The sequence below is a fragment of the Lolium rigidum genome, chromosome 6 (assembly GCF_022539505.1).
Source record: "Lolium rigidum isolate FL_2022 chromosome 6, APGP_CSIRO_Lrig_0.1, whole genome shotgun sequence".
Classification (NCBI taxonomy): domain Eukaryota; kingdom Viridiplantae; phylum Streptophyta; class Magnoliopsida; order Poales; family Poaceae; genus Lolium; species Lolium rigidum.
Genome location: NC_061513.1, coordinates 148,581,627 through 148,600,995, shown reverse-complemented (window position 1 = coordinate 148,600,995; position 19,369 = coordinate 148,581,627). Strand labels below are relative to the sequence as shown.

Here is a 19,369-nt window from a genome sequence, read left to right as displayed (position 1 = left end):
GTTGACGAGACGGAGGGAGTAAATTGCAGATTTTGTCGTCACCGTTACTTACTCCGAGCAAAACCCCTAGCTAGACGGCTAGCTCAATCACAAGAGATCGACACTCGGGGAATTACATTGTAATGCCGATTGAGAGTATGAGCATGTCGTCTTGACAGATTGCTTTTAACGATCGGACCACAAAGCCCTCACATTAAGCGGCTCATGGAGCTCGAGATGGATTTAGCAAACCCTACCGACGCAGACCGTACCGTCGTGTCCTTCTCTCTCCCATGTGAGGTGCCAATAAATTAGAGGAGCTTTCCCCTTCCATGAGCCGGTACCGACGAAGTTCATGTCCCCCTCTCCATCCCCACACACTTAACTAAACCCCAACTGCCGCTAGAGAAAAAAAAAACTAAACCCAAGTATTCGGTGCAGCTATGTGCCGTGCACAAAAGGGCGTTCCAATGGCTCCCTGACGACTGGGCCTCACCACAGAACCATCTTATACTCAGTGTTACTCAATGGCAGAGCTGAGAAATGAAGCCCTGTAGCTAGTGAGTTTTGATCTATTTAAGCACCCCCACTGAGCTTCAGCTCAACACCATCGCCATCCAAGGAAAAGGGGAGGGAGGGAACCTAGCTACCACGAAAACCCCAGAAGAAATGAGGCGTCATCATGGAGCGCTAGCTGCTCTGCTCGTGCTCCTGTGCGTCGTCCATGGAGGCCGAGGAGCAGAGGCCAGGGGAGGCGGGTTCGTGCGGGCGCAGGGTACCCGCTTCGTGCTCAACGGGAACCCCTACTACGCCAACGGGTTCAACGCCTACTGGTTAATGACCATGGCCGCCGACCCCGCGCAGAGGGGCAAGGTCACCTCCGCGCTCACCCAGGCCGCCGCCCGGGGCCTCACCGTCGCCAGGACATGGGCCTTCAGCGACGGCGGAAGCAATGCGCTGCAGTACTCGCCAGGCAACTACAACGAGAACACCTTCAAGGTCCTTACCCACATTTATTCTCAATCTCCCTTCGTTAAGAAATGAGACATTCGTTTTCTTGGATCATATCTTAGTTAAATGAGTCTCTGATTCTTGGGGTGCTTCTTTGTCTAACAATTTTGCACGTACTCTTTCTTGGTTCATTCCGCAGGGGTTGGATTTCGTGCTGTCTGAGGCTAGGAAGACTGGGGTTAAGGTGATACTGAGCCTTGTGAACAACTATGATACCTTTGGAGGGAAGAAGCAGTATATGGACTGGGCCAGAGGGCAAGGGCAAGCCGTTGGATCTGACGACGAGTTCTTCACCAACGCTGTTGTCAAGGGCTTCTACAAGAACCATATCAAGGTAAACACCTGAGTAATTTCCACCATTTGCTTACGAGAACATTATTATTCTAGTACGATTTAAGCCAGCCATCTCCTCTTCCCTTCGCTGTTGCAGAAATTTTGTTCAGTTGTCTTGCTGTAGAAAAGCCAGCGATCTCTGCTCCCTTCCCCCTTTTGTAGAAAAGATTTAGCTCGCGATGTACTAGCGTTTTTCGAAATCATGGCCGTGAACGCTTCAAGAGAACATTTAATCTGATTGTTTACTAGCGTCTTCGGAGTAAAAAAATATTCACCATACAAGTATACTAGCATCTTCGGAGTAGTAGCAAGGTGACATGTTCGAGGCGCGCGACAATAACCGATAGAACCGGTCAGCGAAATGGCGGGTGAATGCGCCGCTAAAGCATTACAGTATCGCGATTAAATATCAGAAAGATGCTTCTTATGCATACTCCAATGCGGCTACTTGTGGCTTCAGTGGTTTCTTTTAGTCTGAATACTGAGACACTGACGGTTGTGATAAACTGACAGAGCGCATGCACCACGCTGCGAAACTAGCGATTAGTAGTTGTCTGAATACTGCACCCATGAATCACAAACACTCCCTCCGAATTCATCGGACATTTAGTTTAAATTTGAAACACTTTTTTTATGCATACTCCAATGCGGCTACTTGTTACTTGCACTGGTTTCTTTTTGTCTGAATACTGAGACACTGTCGGTTCTGATTAACTGACATAGTAGCGATTAGTGGTCGTACATTCGTGAAGAACATGTCTGATAATGAATCCTTCTGGATCTCGTTGCTATGTACAGTACTAGAGGACCAGTCAAACATCACTCTGATTACTGGGTCAGGTGCTTTAGTGCTCCGACTATCACGGCGACATCATCATAGCTCTGTGAATCTTCATTGACACTCTTGGCAAGCTCGCGACAACTTTACCTTACTTTGCTTCTCTTTGCTCCATGGAAGACCGTGCTGACTCGGGTGAACACGGTGAGCGGGGTGGCGTACAAGGACGACCCGACGATCCTGGCGTGGGAGCTGATGAACGAGCCCCGCTGCCAGTCCGACCTCTCCGGGCGCTCCATCCAGTCGTGGATCGCCGAGATGGCGGCGCACGTCAAGTCCATCGACGGCAACCACATGCTGGAGGCCGGCCTGGAGGGCTTCTACGGCACCTCGTCGTCGGTGAACCCGGCCGGCCACCTGGTGGGCACCGACTTCATCGCCAACAACCAGGTCCCCGGCATCGACTTCGCCACCGTGCACTCCTACCCGGACCAGTGGCTCTCCAGCTCCGATGACCGCGCGCAGCTCAGCTTCCTGGTCCGGTGGCTGGACGCGCACATCGCCGACGCGCAGCGCACGCTGCGGAAGCCGCTGCTCATCGCCGAGTTCGGCAAGTCGCAGAGGGACCCCGGGTTCACCAGCGCCCAGCGGGACGCGCAGTTCGGCCTCGTGTACGCCAAGATTTACCAGTCCGCGCGCACGGGCGGGCCGGCCGTCGGCGGTCTCTTCTGGCAGCTCATGGCCGACGGCATGGACTCCTACGGGGACGGCTACGAGGTCATCTTCGCCGAGGCGCCGCCCTCCACCACCGCCGTCATCACGACGCAGAGCCGGAAGCTCAAGCTGCTTGGCAAGGCGTTGGCGAGGGGGGCGACCGGCAACGGTGGCAACTAGCCAATTCCAGAGATGATCATCACGCCATCACGGAGAAAGAGTGTGTGTTTTACGTGTGAGTTACGCCCTCCTCGAGATGATTCTGGATTATTCATCCGGGAGAGAAGGAGTAATATTTGTCATCCTCCTTGGTATGTTAGCTTAAGAGGACATGTTTTCCCCAATATTATTGTGGAAAATCACGAGCGATAGCCATCCCGTGGCAAAGTTTATGATGAAAGTCTGCTTACATTGCATCTGCGTCTTGGACATATGATAACATATCGATTTATTGTCTTGGATCACACTAGCATTATTAGGATCACGCAAATATGCACACCCATGCTTTGCCGATCGGACATCAAACCGACCGGGAGAGCTGATGACCACCACCGCCTATGCTGCCTCGGCGAACCCAATCTTCATATTTCCATAGTCGAAAACGGTGTGGTAGGCTTCCATGAATATATCCCCCAAGATCCTGCGGCACCAATATCTCATTGTCAGAATCGAGGGCAGCAAGTTCGTAGAGCGTCTGCTTTCAGTTTTCAAAGATGCAAACATCTCTCTCTCTTTCTCTTTTCTTTTCTTTTAAGACTCTTAATAATCAATTCCTAAAAATCTGAAACTAACAAACATCGTAATTTTTTCTAGAAAAGAGGCATAACATACATTTTTTTTCATTGATTCCAAGATAGTTGTGAGATCATAACATGTGTATAACTTTACCAGAGAGGGCCACCGGGAGGAGGAACATCCATAGCTGAGAATCCAGTGATGCACTGGGTAGCATCACCCTCACCAATCTTCAATATGTACTGTACAACAGAAATCGAAGTAAAACCAAATCGATCAATACTAACCGGCTCTGGGTTATAAACCTTGCATGGCTCTTCAATTTTATATGCCGGTGAGATTTTATACTTGATAACCGATATACTTAAACTTTTAGTAGAGTGCTTTTCGAAGAATCTAAGGACTGAATCTAAGTCCGCGGGAACAACATATGAACTCTTAATAAAAAAATATGGTGCTTGCTAAAACTGATAGATGATCTGGATACGCATAAAACATGTGAGGTAATTATTAGAGGTGTAATATGTATCCGTATACAATATGGTGTAGTACACCAATTGTATACGGACTCTCTCTGTACAAGCCACGTGAGGGGCTTTTCCTCACCTATATTAACATGCAACCGGTGACCCTAAGGGGCTACACCGTTCCACCCAAACAATACTCTACGATAACATGGTATCAGGCCTCCCTCTTCCTTCTCTCTAGCCGCCGCCGCCGCCGTCTGGCTCCTTGCCGTCGTTGTCGCCGCGCGTCTCCAGCCCTCTCCGACGATCAAACACCACCAGGCCAAAGCTCCTCCTATTCTCTCTCAATTCCCTAGATTAGTTTTTCTCCTCCCACCCTCACAATCCCCAAACCCAAAACCCTAGATACATCTACTACAAGAAATCTTGTTCGTTCTTCCCGTGCTACATCCAGGATCCTCCTAGTTTTCTGCTGTCCACGATCCTTTTACAAACCTTGATGGCTTCCTCATCTACAACCTCTCTTTCGGCGACTATTGGTGCCCCGCCGGCCATCAAACTCACGCGGGATAATTTTCTGTCATGGCAAACACATGCCTTGCCCACTCTGCGTGGTGCGCGTGTGATGGGTCTACTTGATGGTTCTGATTGCTGCCCGGCGGAATTCCTTGACGCCGAAGACTCGAGAAGAAGGCTATAAAAGTTCCTAATCCGGCGTATGATACATGGATTATGCGTGATCGAGCAGGTTGTCGGCTATCTCGTCAACTCTCTTGCCGAGGATGTTCTTCCCCATGTCTTTGGGCTCTCTACCGCTGCTACGGCTTGGCGTGCTCTCAATAATCTATATGCCGCTCAGTCCAAGTCTCGGGTCTCAACAATCCGTGGTGCCTTGACAAATACGAAGAAACTTGACATGACCGCACAACAAGTACATCACCAAGATGAAAGGCTATGCTTCCGAGCTTGCAGACTGCCGGTAAACCTCGTTGACGATGATGAACTCAAGGATTATATCATGAATGGTCTTGATGGATCCTTCAACAATTTAGTTGCTGCAATCAACGCTGTCCCTTCCACCTCTCTTAATGATATGTGTTCTCAGATTTTGTCTTGTGAAACTCGTGACCAGATGCTTCACACCTCCGGTCAGGCTGCCCCAACGTCCTTCATGTCATCGGTGAATGTGGTGGCGCGCCAACCGAACCCTTATGGGGGAGGTTTTGCTCGCCCTCCACAGCCGGCCTATGCTCCACCACAGCAGCCAGCATACGCCCCGCCTCCGCCTACACCGGTCTATGCACCTGCACCACCACCTGCCTATGTGCCCCCGCCACCCACGCCCTATGCTCCTCCCTACATACAGCCATCATATATGCATCCCTATGCACCATATCCACAGCAGATGCCGTACAACCCGCCGATTTTTCCTCATCCTCCACCACCAGTCAACCGGCCAATCAGACCCCCTCAGCAGCAGCAACCTCAGCAGCGCCCTCGCCAGGACCAGCAGCGCCCTCAGGGACGCAGGCAGAAAGGGGGCAAGAAGGATCGAGTTGCATCTCCATGGCAGGAAGGGGTTTTCTGTCAAATTTGCAAGAAGGAGGGTCACTCTGCCCCTGATTGTTGGTGGCGCTATGGTGATGATGATGATGAGGATACTTCCAAGGAGCAGAAAGGTGCTTATGGGGTAGACACCAACTGGTACATTGATACTGGTGCTACACATCATGTCACTGGACAGCTCAACAAGCTCAATATTCATGAGAACTATCAAGGCCGAGATCAAGTTCACAATGCTGGTGGACAAGGTATGCATATTGCTAATATTGGTCATTCCGTTTTGCACACCCCCGATAGTTCCATACAACTTCGTAATATTTTGCATGTTCCCGATGCTTCCAAGAGTTTACTTTCCGCTCATCAACTTACCTTAGACAATAATACCTTCATGGAAATTCACCCTTTCTTTTTCTTGATTAAGGATCGGGCAACGAAGCAAATCGTGTTTAAAGGTCCTTGTCATGGTGGCCTCGTACCCCTTGTTCCCGTTTTGGAGTCATCCAAGCACGCCCTCGCCACCATCAAGCCCTCGTCCTCTACATGGCACCGTCGTCTAGGACATCCATCCTCCTTTATAGTTCAGCAGATCCTTAGGAAGAATAATCTTTTATATTCTCCAGAAATAAATCCTTACATATGTGACCCATGCCAACAGGCCAAGAGCCACCAGCTACCCTATCCTATCTCTACTAGTGTCTCTACTGTTCCTTTGGAACAAATTTTTTCTGATGTATGGGGTCCAGCTCCTCTTTCTGTAGGCAAACATGCATATTATGTAAGCTTCATTGATGATTTCAGTAAATTTACTTGGATTTATTTACTTAAGAAACGATCCGAGGTGTATCAAGTGTTCCTTGATTTTCAACAATATGTCGAACGCCGCTTGGTAGAAAAATCCTTACCATGCAAACCGACCGGGAGGTGAATATGAGAAACTCAATAGCTTTTTTCAGCGCGTTGGCATTGTTCATCATGTGTCTTGTCCCCATGCTCATCAACAAAATGGGTCCGCTGAGCGTAAACATAGACACATTGTTGAGGTCGGTCTTGCTCTTCTTGCTAATGCCTCCATGCCTCTTAAATTTTGGGATGATGCCTTCATTACAGCCACATATCTCATCAATATGCTTCCCACTAAGGTTCTGAATTTTGACACACCCACAGAACGACTCCTTCAAGTCAAACCAGATTATGCACCTCTTCGTGTGTTTGGTTGTGCCTGCTGGCCCAATCTTCGTCCTTACAATAAACACAAACTCTCCTTTCGCTCACAGAAGTGTGTTTTTCTTGGTTATAGTCCTCGTCACAAAGGGGTAAAGTGTCTCGATCCTACCAGTGGTCGTGTTTATATCTCTAGAGATGTGGTTTTTGATGAAAACCAATTTCCTTTTGCTTCCTTAAATCCTAATGCTGGTCGTCGTCTCCGGGAAGAAATTCTGCTTCTTCCCTCCGATGATCCTCCATCATCATCCCATACTAGGAGTGTGCATACTAATGACCATTATTTGCAAGTTGTGCCTGCTGTTCAATCTCCTCAGGTTATTGTTGCTGAGCCTCCCTTGCATACTGCATCAAATTCTGGACAAGATAGTGCAAATGGTGGTGAAAACAGTACATGCAATAACAACGCAGAACAGGACGAAGAAACAGCGTCAGCCAATGCCGATCCCGAGGATGATTCCCTGCCACAATCTCCCTCGGATCACACCCCTGATCCTGCCACACCTGGTCCTTCTCGTCCGCTCCTGTCAGCTGCCGACACGTCGCCCGCTGACGCGTGCTCCACCCGCTCCCTGGCAACGCCATCATCGCCTGGTCCCGCCGAGCGGACCCGCCGGTCGCTGTCGCCGGTTCTTCACCAACCGGACCTCGCCACGTCGCCTCTATCGCTGCGTCCTCCACGCAGGATTCTCGCGTCGCTGGCGGACAGCCATGAGTCTGTCGGCCGACAGCCGCCGATCCCGAGCCGGCCTCGCTCGTTGATTTGCCTGCGCCAGGATCTTCTGTGCCGCTGTCTGCTGCACCTCCACTTACAACCGGCGTGCAAACGCGTCTACAGAAAGGTATTCGCAACCCGAAAAAATATACCGACGGAACTGTCCGCTATGCTTTGCTCACATCTACAGGAGAACCACAGAATATCTCTGAGGCTCTTACAGACACAAACTGGAACAGTGCTATGCAAGAAGAATATAATGCTTTGCTTGCAAACAACACATGGCATCTTGTTCCGCCTAGTTCCAAACGCAATGTCATTGGTTGCAAATGGGTCTATCGTATCAAGAAAAATGCTGATGGTACTATAGACAGGTATAAAGCCAGACTTGTTGCAAAAGGTTTTAAACAGCGGTACGGCATTGACTATGAGGATACTTTCAGTCCTGTTGTTAAAATTGCTACAGTCAGGGTTGTTCTCTCTATCTCTGTCTCTCGAGGCTGGAGTCTAAGGCAGCTAGATGTGAAGAACGCGTTCCTTCATGGTGTTCTGGAAGAGGAAGTTTATATGAAACAACCTCCAGGTTTTGAGTCTTCCGCTAATCCAAATTATGTTTGCAAGCTTGACAAAGCGCTCTATGGTTTGAAACAGGCTCCTCGTGCATGGTACTCTCGTCTTAGCAACAAGCTTCAACAACTTGGTTTCACTCCATCCAAAGCTGATACATCTCTATTTTTGTTCAACAAGTCAGGTGTTATTGTCTACATGCTAATTTATGTTGATGATATAATTGTCACTAGCTCTTCGGATCAGGCTATTACAGCTCTTCTTCGGAATCTTAGTTCTGAGTTTGCCCTCAAAGATCTTGGTGATCTTCACTATTTTCTTGGCATTGAGGTTCATAAACAGTCACATGGATTGTTATTAACTCAGGAAAAGTATGCTTCAGACTTGTTAAGCCGAGTTGGTATGAGCTCTTGCACTTCCTGCCCCACGCCACTGTCTACTACAGATTCTCTGACATTAACAGATGGCTCTCCGCTTGGCCCTGATGATATTACTCATTACAGAAGCATTGTTGGTGGTCTCCAGTATCTGACTATGACTAGACCTGATATTGCCTTTTCTGTTAATAAGGTGTGTCAGTACCTTCATGCTCCTACCACCGCTCATTGGTCTGCAGTTAAAAGGATCCTTCGATATATTCATGGTACACGCACAATTGGACTTACTTTTCAGCGGTCTCCTTCTACTCTTCTTAGTGCTTTTTCAGACGCAGATTGGGCAGGTGATCTGGATGATAGGCGCTCCACTGGAGGTTTTGCTATATTCCTTGGTCCAAATTTGGTGTCTTGGAGCGCTCGAAAACAACCTACTGTGTCTCGCTCTAGTACAGAGGCTGAGTACAAGGCACTTGCAAATGCCACTGCTGAGCTGATTTGGGTTGAAGCTCTTGTTCGAGAACTTGGCGTTACACTCAGGGAAAAACCATGCTTATGGTGTGATAATCTTGGTGCCACCTATCTGTCTGCTAATCCTGTGTTTCATGCTCGTACTAAGCACATTGAGATTGATTTTTTCTTTGTTCGTGAGCGTGTTGCTAAACACTTGCTTGACATCAGGTTTATCTCCAGTAAAGATCAGATAGCAGATGGATTTACCAAGACCTTATGCTCCAAGAAACTAGATGAGTTTAAGCGTAATCTCAACCTCTCCCAGGTTTCGATTAAGGGGGGGTATTAGAGGTGTAATATGTATCCGTATACAATATGGTGTAGTACACCAATTGTATACGGACTCTCTCTGTACAAGCCACGTGAGGGGCTTTTCCTCACCTATATTAACATGCAACCGGTGACCCTAAGGGGCTACACCGTTCCACCCAAACAATACTCTACGATAACAGTAATAACCAGGGAGAAGAAGCAATACTTGTTCAGGTTTGAGATCAAACTTTTTGTCCCCGATGGAGAAGGTGACATCAGGCATGGATTTAAGTTCTCCGCAGTCCACGGATGATTCTTCCATAGGGGTAGGAATATCGTCACACATCTGCAAAGTTAAACAAGTTAGCTTGTTGAACTGTGTTAGAGTGTGATTCTTGCATTGGTATTACAAGATAGGAAACATGCCTCGTTAATGCTGTGCAATATAGAATCGTCAGTTTCATTCTGTGAAATTTTCTTCACCGCCCAATGAACAACGTGCTCACAAGCTTTGCACAGAAGAAAAATATTTGATGTCCCAACTTCTTCTTCTACCCTTTGAATACCACCGCTGCCGTTACAAAGTACAAAGGGAACAACTTAACAATGTCAACCATCAGGACATAAGGAAATCAATGTGAATTGTCAAAAGGAGACCAAACCTACTACATGCACTTCCGCACTTTAACTATTAAATTCTAAATTCCTTCAGTGCCGGCTAGAAAAAATAATTCCAAACAAATGAAAGAATTTCGGTATGTTGTGAAATATAGCAATTAACACTATTGCATCAACGATCTTTTCCGATCGGTATCGCTACCCTCCTAGTGGCGGGCCACGGTATTGATGTGTAGTCAATTGACTACACACTTTTCAGATAGATAGGAGGAAATAATTAATTTTTTTACGAAATTAGTATAAATACATATATTTGACTACACAATTTTGAAATGACTACACAAGATTATTGTCCTGACTCTGCCACTGTATCTGTCGCCCCGCCCGCGGTGGTATAGAAGAGAGCCAACAAATGACCGTATGTTGAAAGTGTTGTCAAAAGAACCCGCAAGAAATATTCTGATTTTTCAATCATATTTATTAATGAATTCATATCATATGTATTAATGAATACAAATTATATACACTATAATTGCCCACACACTAATTATCCTCTTACTTGCACAATATCTATGTTTAATGTATTAACGTATATTTCAAGCATATATGTTGTGTAAAACATGCATAAGTACAAAAAGTACAAGCCAGACTCAGCCCTTACCTTACACCATGAGGCCCAACAAGGAAACAGCAACCGACTAAGTCACATACCCTTCTTGGCAATACCTGCATCATAGTCCCGGAAAGAAGATTTTACAAGCCTTATGTATGACTCATCAAACTAGAAAGCAACTTTTGGAGATGAGCAAACCTCCTTTCGCAGCAAATCCACTATCCGCCGCCCAAACTTAGAAACAACGGTCTTGCACGCTTTGCTCGTTGTCCTAGGTATACCAATTTTCCAATTAATTTCAGTAACTATCGCCTGCATATATTTGAGGTATGATATATTCAGCAGACATATAGAAATTAAACGAAAAGAATGAAAAATGCACCCACCAGAGATGACTCTATGAGCAGTGGACAAAAACGTTACACATACTATGCTTCACATGCTTCAAAACGTGTCATGCTGGTCTATTAGGTCTTATTTCGCTGATCTTCACATTATGTAATGTTATTAGTTGTGCTTCTAAGGAACTGGTAATTGCAAAAGTTATATATTTAAAGTTTTCTATAGTGCTTGTCCTTCAACTGTAACTACCATAATTTAATAAAAAATATACATCTACAATGGATCTAAGCATACACTTTTATCTTTACAATGCACATTTCCCCCACTAAAAGGTAAACCAGGCAAAATAATATGGGTTATGGCCTAAATAGCGAAGGAATGTCTCGCTTAGATTACTAGAAATGTTGATTGTGAGGTTTCATCGATAAATCAAGGTTAGATGCAGTAATTAAAGCACCTTTTCTTGCTTATCGGCATAAACATGAATAGAGCTCACAAGCATACCGTGGGGCCAGTAAGCAATGAAGTTCCCGAGTCTACTATTGCTCCACAACCCGATTTACATAATCCTAATACAAACAGGGGTATAAGAAAAACATTTTAAAACATTTTGTATGTATATACGAGCATATATTGGGTGTGTTTTTTCATGACAAAATGACATGTTAGTACCTGTGGAGTTTCCTCCGATCAAGACGTCGCCCATATCAAACTGAAACAAGTGAGGCAAAACTTGTGAGCACAAACAAGTTTGTACAGCTTGAATTTCAAGATTACTCATCTAAATGGAATCGTTTCACCTGCCAGTATCCTTTCTTAGTAATAGGGACATACGTATGCCTTCCCTTGTGATGATTAGGATCGACTCCTCCAAAAACTATTTCTCCTCCCTTCCCTCTACCAGCATGACGGTTGAACCAGAATGAGAAGACGGGGCTACCAACCAGACCTTGGCTAACCATGTTATACCTATAATTTTGCTTGTGATGTCAGGGATAACAAGTCTTGTTGTATGCTTCATATTTGGTGATACGATATGCCAGTAAATTAGAAGAACCACAATGCACCATTTAGATATTAATGCAATATATAAAATAGTACACATAAAGTAAAATAGTCATATCTAATAATGATACTATTACCAAATAGGAAAAACGGAAAAATTTAGTCAGACACAATTGCTCACCAAACAGGTTCTGCACCGCCAGCTGAGATTTCTTTAAACCCAAGACCAAGAATGCCGTCCAATTTTGCGAGCATGAAAGTAATACTTGGCTTCAAGGCAGCTTCAATAAAATCCTAACAGTGTAGCATAACAAAATTAGTATACTATGAAACGCAATGCACACCATCAGATAGCATAAAATAAATAAGCCCTTCTGGTGCAGCGCATAAACCTGTTTTTTCACAACTATACCACCAACTTGCACACTGTCTTGGCTAATATAGCCAACAATTGCGCCAGTTCCGTAATGAATTGATACCCTTTTTCCTGCCAAGATTATAATTGAAATTATATTGTTGAAAAACATCATTTACCTGGTTGCTACAATTTAAGCTAAACCATCTGATTACTGCCTAGTTGAAGAAAACAGTGGATGATGTGTTAGGACAACGTCATCTCATATTGTATACGATCACTAGTAGGGAAAAGGGCTATCGGCAGCGTATCAAAAACATGATTAGCGGCGTGCAAGTGCCACGTTGGTGATAACAGTTATCAGCGGCATCTGTGTGCCACACCATTTTTAGTAGAGAGTTATTGACGTACAAACATTCACCACGCCACTGGTAAATTACCACAGGCCCCCAAAAAAGCGGACCTGACCAAGCCCGTCGACCAAACCCTAGACCGACAACATGTCGCCGCTAGCCAGCTCCAACTACTTCTGTCAGTAGAGAGGGAGGGGAGGAAGCGTCCATCATTGCAGCCGCCTATGAGAAGCTCGTCCTAGATCTTGGCGCTATCATTGACGTGTGGGAAGGAACGGAGTGGAACTCCGGTGCATTGCTATGAAGGCCGATCCAGATCTGACGGACACGAGTGGAGGCCGAGCAAAAGGAGTTCATGGTGTTAGTAATAATCTTGCTTAAGTTAGTGTTTGGGTTTCATTTATGTAAGTGTCCACTTGCTAGGCCTAGTCTAGTATGGATTTGCCAAGTTCTAGTTGGTTTGGTGTTGCGAAAACGGAGGCAAAAGGTTTGCATCATCCATTAATTAAGAAGAGAGTGTCCAATTTTTGGCAGAAAACCATGCGAAAATTTATAGAATCTCACACAAACAACACACCCACACATGCCCATAACCAAGCTTAACATAGACCACAAAGCGGCACTAACAAACACTCAAAGACGACACTCCAACACCGAATTGAAAAAGACATTTTTTCGATAAAGGGAATATATTAATATCAAAAGATACCAATTGCACCCAGCCTCTGCAACAACGCAACACCCTAATGGCAGTACGGATGCACACAACCAACAAAAGAAAAGAAAACTAAGAAAGAAACAAAAGTCCTGCTATAGCATCCTAGGCTTAGCAACACCAATACAACCACCACCAAGACAACACCTGAAATACAGAATCTCCAAAAATGACGCCTCCAAGAAGGAAACGGTGCACCAGCACCATCGTCACCCGACCAAAGATCTTAGGTTTTCACCCTGAAGATAGTCCCTACTCTCAAAACAATACCTCCAACAAGTCCATTGCCAGGCACAACCAGTTAAGGCCAGACCTTGGATTTTCACCCTAAAAGGTAGGACTCTAAACTTCACCTGTGTTGCCGCCCCCACACCAAGCAAGTCCCTCAACAACGCGGAGACTTAACCTTCCTTAGCTATTCCTCCGCTCCAGCCTTCATGTTATTCCCTTCATCTGACTGCATCATGGACCAAAATGTATCTTGATGATAACACAGACCAGAGCTTCGCGCCGCTCCCTCCAGAACCAATCGGCCGGAATAAAAGCATGGGTGTGCACGACCGAATACCGCTGATCCAGCAAACTCCAGGCAAAAAAATCACTGTTACATTCGCCGGCGGCGTCTTCCGGAACTCAACACTCCTGCCAGATCGAGAAGAGCAAACCTCAGGTAAGTCTTCATTTTCGCCCAAGAGAGACCCTAGGACCGCCGCCTTTATTCAGGTCGGGCCCCCACGCCGGCGACCATCCCAGGCTGGCCACAGTTGCCGCCGGAGACACAAAGCGTAGATCGCGTTGTCCGGAGATGCCGCACACGCCCTTGGCACCGCCGCAGTCGATAGCCAGCCCTTCACCGGACATCAGCCATCACTGGCTTCCACGCCTCTCAACCTCGCCGCCAGAACATGGTGACAGATCGAAAGACCCACCACCACCATCCGCAGGCCGACCATCTCTGGCGAAGAAGAGGGCCGCCTCCACCGTCGAACCCAAGGCTGCTGCCTCGGGCGACCTCGTGCCGCGGGAGAAGCCCAAGATCACCTCCACACACCGGCGAGATGCGGGGGGATAGAGGCGCTTATCAAGGACCTGGCCGCCGCCCAACACCAGCCACCTCCGTCGTGCCACGGTGAGGAGCCGACGGGAGGCGGGGGACCGGAGCGCAGACCAAGGTCTGGTCGCCGTCGCCCAGCACCATCCATGTCCGATCCGGTCGCAGAGTCGAGGAGGGAATCCGGCCGCCGTCCCCAGCGCAACGACGAGGAAGGGCCACCGCCGCCGCCACACCCCGCGGTCTTTGCCCGACGGCGCTACCGGCGGCGGCGGCTGGAGGCGGTTAGGGTTGGGAGGGGGTGCGGGAAGGGGTTCGGAGGGCATCGAAAAATACATGCGACGACATCAACCAATTGCGGATCCAGGGTAGGTAACAACCAAGGTGGCGAGGAAATCGCAAACCTCTCTAGCAATGATAGCTCTAGGCATCGTTAGCAACAATTCAGACTTAGCAACCCCATCACTAGTAGGAACAACCTACCTGCCAGACTCAGACGAGATAGACTACAACATCAATGTACAACACCATATTTCTCAAAGCCAAGTACCTGACATGATGGAGAAGCCACATATGAGAACTCGTGCGAGTCGGGCCTCACTTCCTCGACGGAAGGAGGCGTAAGATCACCACCCCACAACTTTAGAAGCTCAGGCATTATTTGCATGATCGGAGTCATGATCGATGAGCTTGTCCTAGCACGGGGAGAGAAACAACCATGAAGGTCCGCTCTGCTTGCGCCCATTTTGCCAACATCAGACAAAATCAAAGATCGGCAGAGCCTACCCAACACATCTCCACCCGCTCCAGAAAGCCAGTCGCTAGCATCCAGTCGTGCCAGGAGTCAACAATTTCGTGAAGAGGACGAACGGCCTCCTGAAGTAACTCAGCTTGATTCTCCAAAGCGGATTGCATATCCGCTAAGTGGAAGGCACATGCCCAATGACCATCCTCATGGCATCAAGTGCACCTGAAGGGGTCACAACAAACCGTAGCACAATGACCAGGAGCTAGTCACCTGCAACATCTACCCCTGAGGCAAGCAGGGAAGGATGTCGAGCAGTTGGCGGAGCTGGCTGAACTGGGCGATGAGGACCGCGTTGCGGCATCACCTCCTGCCATCCATCACGCTCACCCCCACACATTCCACCTCCTTGCCATGTTGGTGTCAGCGTGGAGTGGTACTAGACTACTAGGTAGCTAGGAGAATTCTAGTTTGAATCGGTTTAGGTAGTACTAGTACGTGTTGATCGGTCATGGTCTGGCTCTGCATTTTTATAAACGCATCCAATCTTTGTAAAATTGTACGGATTTGTCAAACATAAATATAGAGAAAAAGGAATGGTGCGACATGCACCCTTGGCAAAATATTTTGTGTTGTGTTCGTCTATATTGGTGTGATCCATTCATGGCCGAATCTTAACACATGGCGTGGGCTGACAGTGTCGTGGAGTGAAGCGGTTGCCCTCAGGGTGAGCCAAGGATAGAAGGGCGTCGGAGAGAAGAGGACTCCTTCACCGGTGAGGGGAGATTCGACCGGTGGGCATGAAGGTGGGCTGTAGGACGTAGGAGCAGGGCATGAGGAGGGAGGTGGCTCGGGGTTAGTGGTGCGGTGCGTCTGGCCGGCGGGGGCTCTGGTGGTCAGGACTAGGTGGCGCTACGCGCTGTTGTATCATGGTGATGTGTGGGACGAGGGAGAGAAACCAGTCAAGGAAAGAGAGATATAAGAGAAATGTGAGCGGCATGGGAGGAGTTCTGGCGGCAGGGGCAGAAGGAAAAAGCCAGGGGGGGGGGGGGCCTGGTGCACCGGAGTGTGCTTGCTCACTAGGTTGGGGTCACGCTTCTGTGGGTTTCAGGGGGTAATAGGTGCATGCCAAATCCCTAATTCGAACCAGTCTTGATCATATTTCTTTTTAAGAGAAATAGAAGAAGCCATAAGTTGATTTAGTCATGCATATTCATGCACTATTTAAGCTAGGAAGTTAGATTCGGCGATGCCCCTGCCATTTGGGTGGCATTCCGGTTTTATTAGTATCATCATTTTTGACGCGCAAATTCGGATTGAGATTAAGGAAATAGAGTTAATTGAAGTTTTTAATCATTGACTCAAGCCCATTGTCAAATCTACCGATGCCACGAGCAGGCGATGTATTAACAGCGTGCAACACACCACCGCAGTTGGAGCCAAAATCTCACTAGCCTAGTGTGCCATTTGGCTGGTACGACACTATTGATTTATTTAGTAGTATCGTGCCGCTGTTTAAAATGATGTTATTTTGGTCAAAATAGTGCGGCATGCAACTTTAATGGTGCCTCATCGCCAGTACTACTCCGTCCATAAAAGGCTACATCTAAATTTAGATAAACTTACTACATTCTTTTATGAACGGAGGAATTATTTTTTCCAACTGTAAGCTATTACCTCCGTCCTAAAACTTAATTAAGTATTTAAAAAAAGCTAGTCTTCCATTTTGAAACTAAGGTGGTATTTCCTAGCGGTGCGTGGATGTTAGGATAACAAACCTTTCTTCGTGTAGGTGCTCGACCAGCTGGCTCTATAGCTCTTGTGCGGGTAGCATGCAGTCTGTAGCAAAAGGTCCCAAAACGTTCGTCCATATCAGTGCAATGATAAATAATCAAACTGTATAAAGCCTTGAACCACAGCAGACAAGACAACACGAGATGAAGGCACGCACCGAGAAGTAGCACTCGGAGGAGGGCACCCAGAGGTTGGAGCTGCCAGTGTCGAAGATGACGGTGAAGTTTTGCTGCGGCATTCCGATGCCGACCTCGCCGTAGTACTGAGCGTTCAGGTAGTTCTTCAGTATTACGATATCTCTCTTTGGCGGCGGTTGCGGCTCCTCGTTAAAGACAAGGCTGTGGCGCTGCGCGAGGAGGCTCTGAGCGTCCTCTCCGGTGACGAGGCGGTTCTCGCCGATCGGTAGCTTCTTCAGCGTGACGCGGACAAGGCCCTCCGCGGGCGTGCCAACGAGGAGCAGGGCGGAAAGGAGAAAGAGGTGGTGGTGGAGGGCGACACGGCCTGTTCCCATGATTGCACTGCGAGCTGCAAATTTAGGAGAGAAATTACTCATCACAATTACTAGAATTGTTTTTAGAAAAATCAGATCACAGAGTACTAATAAGAACATGAAACATGATAAAATCAGTGAGCCACGGAAATAGCCCAAAATCGAAAGAAAACATTGGCTCGATCTGACCGCCATCAGATCGAAAACCGGCCAAAACTTCTTTGGGGTTCAGAAAACACACTAAGAAGAGATGTGCCAGATTACAGTTCATAGATGATAAGTTTCCCTAAAGTATTCTACCCAGAGGAGAGAGAGAACTCACATAATAACAGCGGTAGGGAAGGAGCAGAGTGCCCGTGAACGTGCGAACGGTGCAGCACTGCAGCGCTTTGGGTTTATTTATAAACTTTGGCCGGTGGACAGAACAAAGTTACGTGATAATTCCACCGTTGAATCATCCACTGCCCTTATGCGAGCCATCAGATTAGGACGGGGTGGTCCATGTCATGCGGTGGATTTTGCTCGGTTCACTGCGGGGACCGCAAAATTGCTGCAAGCCAGTGTCTCCGGTGGTCATGTACCATTGCCTGAAGAGACAAAAAAAATTATATCACTTGTCGGTGGTGCTTTACTAGCGAGGCGCATGTCTCGTTAATCACGAAGCATGAGAAGAAACGGAAGACGGTGACACTACCATGCATGGTTGCAAAAGAGCAAACATCCAACTGTTGGTGGAAACGATGACCTTTGCTTCGTCTCGGTGTGTCTTAAATAGGAGACACAGACAAAAAAAGATTCAAAAAGATTACAAAAAAAAGTGATAAAAGGCAAGGAGCCAACCGCTTTATATGGTTGTTGGGTCAAACTAGCCTCTGGGTGTGTCTTAAATAGAAGATGGAAACGATGATCTCTACCTGGTCTCGGTTGCGTGTTACAAAGAAGATGAAAAAGTCTCATCTGTAGCACATACATATACAGAGATTATAAAGAAGACAATAGATAAATGGAAAGGAGCCAATGACTCTGTATGGATGGTTGCAAAAGAGCAAAGGTCCAGCTGTTGGCGCAACCGATGACCTCTATCTTGTGTCGGTTGCGTATTAAATAGGAGGTGGAAAATCTCCATCTGTAACACATGCAAGGAAATATTTAAAGGGAATACAAGCAAGGAAAGAGATATACAAGAAAAAACTTAAACAAAGTACAAACAAGGCAAGAGATAAGAGGAAATGAGCCAACCGCTTTATATGGTTGTTGGGTTAAACTAAACGTACGTTGGTGTACTACACTGTAGTTTGCCCTTGCCATAGTTTTGTTGGTTAAAATTCTATCTTACATCCCACCTTAATCTAAAATGCAGAAGAAATGGAAATGTTGAGATTGCGCTTGAATTTTTCGAAAGTCTTCATCGGAAGATCCTTTGTAAAGCCATCGGCCAGCTGATCTTTGCTTGATATTAACTTCATCTCAATTTGTTTGTTTGCAACTCTTTGTCTTACAAAATGGAAATCAACATTAATATTTTTTTGCAGGCATAAAAAAGGGATTTGGGGATAAATAGGTGGCACCATGATTGTCACACCAAAGACAAGGAGTAGGAAGAAGAGACACATGTAGTTTACGGAGGAAGGCTTGAACCCAAATTAGTTTGGCTGTTGCGTTTGCTAGACCTTTGTATTTGGCTTCGGTGCTTGACGTGAATACATAGCTTCTTTGCGAGTACTCCAAGAAATGAGGTTGGGGCTGAAAAATTATTGCGAATCCTCTCGAGGAGCATCTATCATCGAGGTAGCAGGCTTAATCTGCGTTTGAAGAGGCACTAATTAGAGTAGAGTTATATTTTTGGAAGGTAATACCAACTTTGAGTGTACCTTAAATATAGCACAAGATCCTTTTAGCTGTTGTCCAATGAGTGATAATGGGAGCATGAACGAATTGGGAAATCTTGTTGATCTCAAAGAAGAAGTATGGAGATGTAAGGATCAAATATTGGAGAGCCCCAACAATACTCTTCTACTGAATGCTATCTTCAGCGCCAAGCCCAAGCGGTGTGCCATCAATGGGAG

At 46.8% G+C, this 19,369-nt stretch overlaps 2 protein-coding genes across 2 annotated transcripts; one reads left to right on the top strand and one right to left on the bottom strand.

Annotated features, from left to right (window-relative positions):
• The first annotated feature begins 603 nt into the window (after positions 1 to 603).
• On the top strand, positions 604 to 3,075 carry LOC124665851 (mannan endo-1,4-beta-mannosidase 1-like). Its single transcript, XM_047203219.1, has 3 exons — positions 604 to 978; positions 1,130 to 1,324; positions 2,282 to 3,075. Exons 1-3 carry the CDS (start codon positions 649 to 651, stop codon positions 2,993 to 2,995), a joined length of 1,239 nt encoding a protein of 412 aa, XP_047059175.1. The 5' UTR covers positions 604 to 648; the 3' UTR covers positions 2,996 to 3,075.
• Positions 3,076 to 3,370: 295 nt separating this feature from the next.
• LOC124661838 (aspartic proteinase oryzasin-1-like) lies at positions 3,371 to 17,324 on the bottom strand. Its single transcript, XM_047199723.1, has 13 exons — positions 16,971 to 17,324; positions 16,798 to 16,858; positions 12,193 to 12,287; positions 11,982 to 12,094; positions 11,596 to 11,764; positions 11,468 to 11,507; positions 11,300 to 11,364; positions 10,652 to 10,765; positions 10,502 to 10,566; positions 9,640 to 9,793; positions 9,449 to 9,589; positions 3,704 to 3,792; positions 3,371 to 3,455 (listed from the first exon to the last, which is right to left on the bottom strand). The coding sequence occupies exons 1-13, from the start codon at positions 17,322 to 17,324 to the stop codon at positions 3,371 to 3,373; spliced, it is 1,545 nt and encodes a 514-aa protein (XP_047055679.1).
• Positions 17,325 to 19,369: the final 2,045 nt, after the last annotated feature.

Excerpts from the sequence above, each read along its gene's own strand:
- LOC124665851 (XM_047203219.1), top strand. The coding sequence starts at position 649 with ATGAGGCGTCATCATGGAGCGCTAGCTGCTCTGCTCGTGCTCCTGTGC. Across the intron at positions 979-1,129 it reads ACAACGAGAACACCTTCAAG|GGGTTGGATTTCGTGCTGTC; the intron begins GTCCTTACCCAC and ends TTCATTCCGCAG. Across the intron at positions 1,325-2,281 it reads TCTACAAGAACCATATCAAG|ACCGTGCTGACTCGGGTGAA; the intron begins GTAAACACCTGA and ends GCTCCATGGAAG.
- LOC124661838 (XM_047199723.1), bottom strand. The coding sequence starts at position 17,324 with ATGGGAACAGGCCGTGTCGCCCTCCACCACCACCTCTTTCTCCTTTCC. Across the intron at positions 12,288-16,797 it reads GAGCACCTACACGAAGAAAG|GAAAAAGGGTATCAATTCAT; the intron begins GTTTGTTATCCT and ends TAATCTTGGCAG. Across the intron at positions 9,590-9,639 it reads GCATTAACGAGGCATGTTTC|CTAACTTGTTTAACTTTGCA; the intron begins CTATCTTGTAAT and ends CAGTTCAACAAG.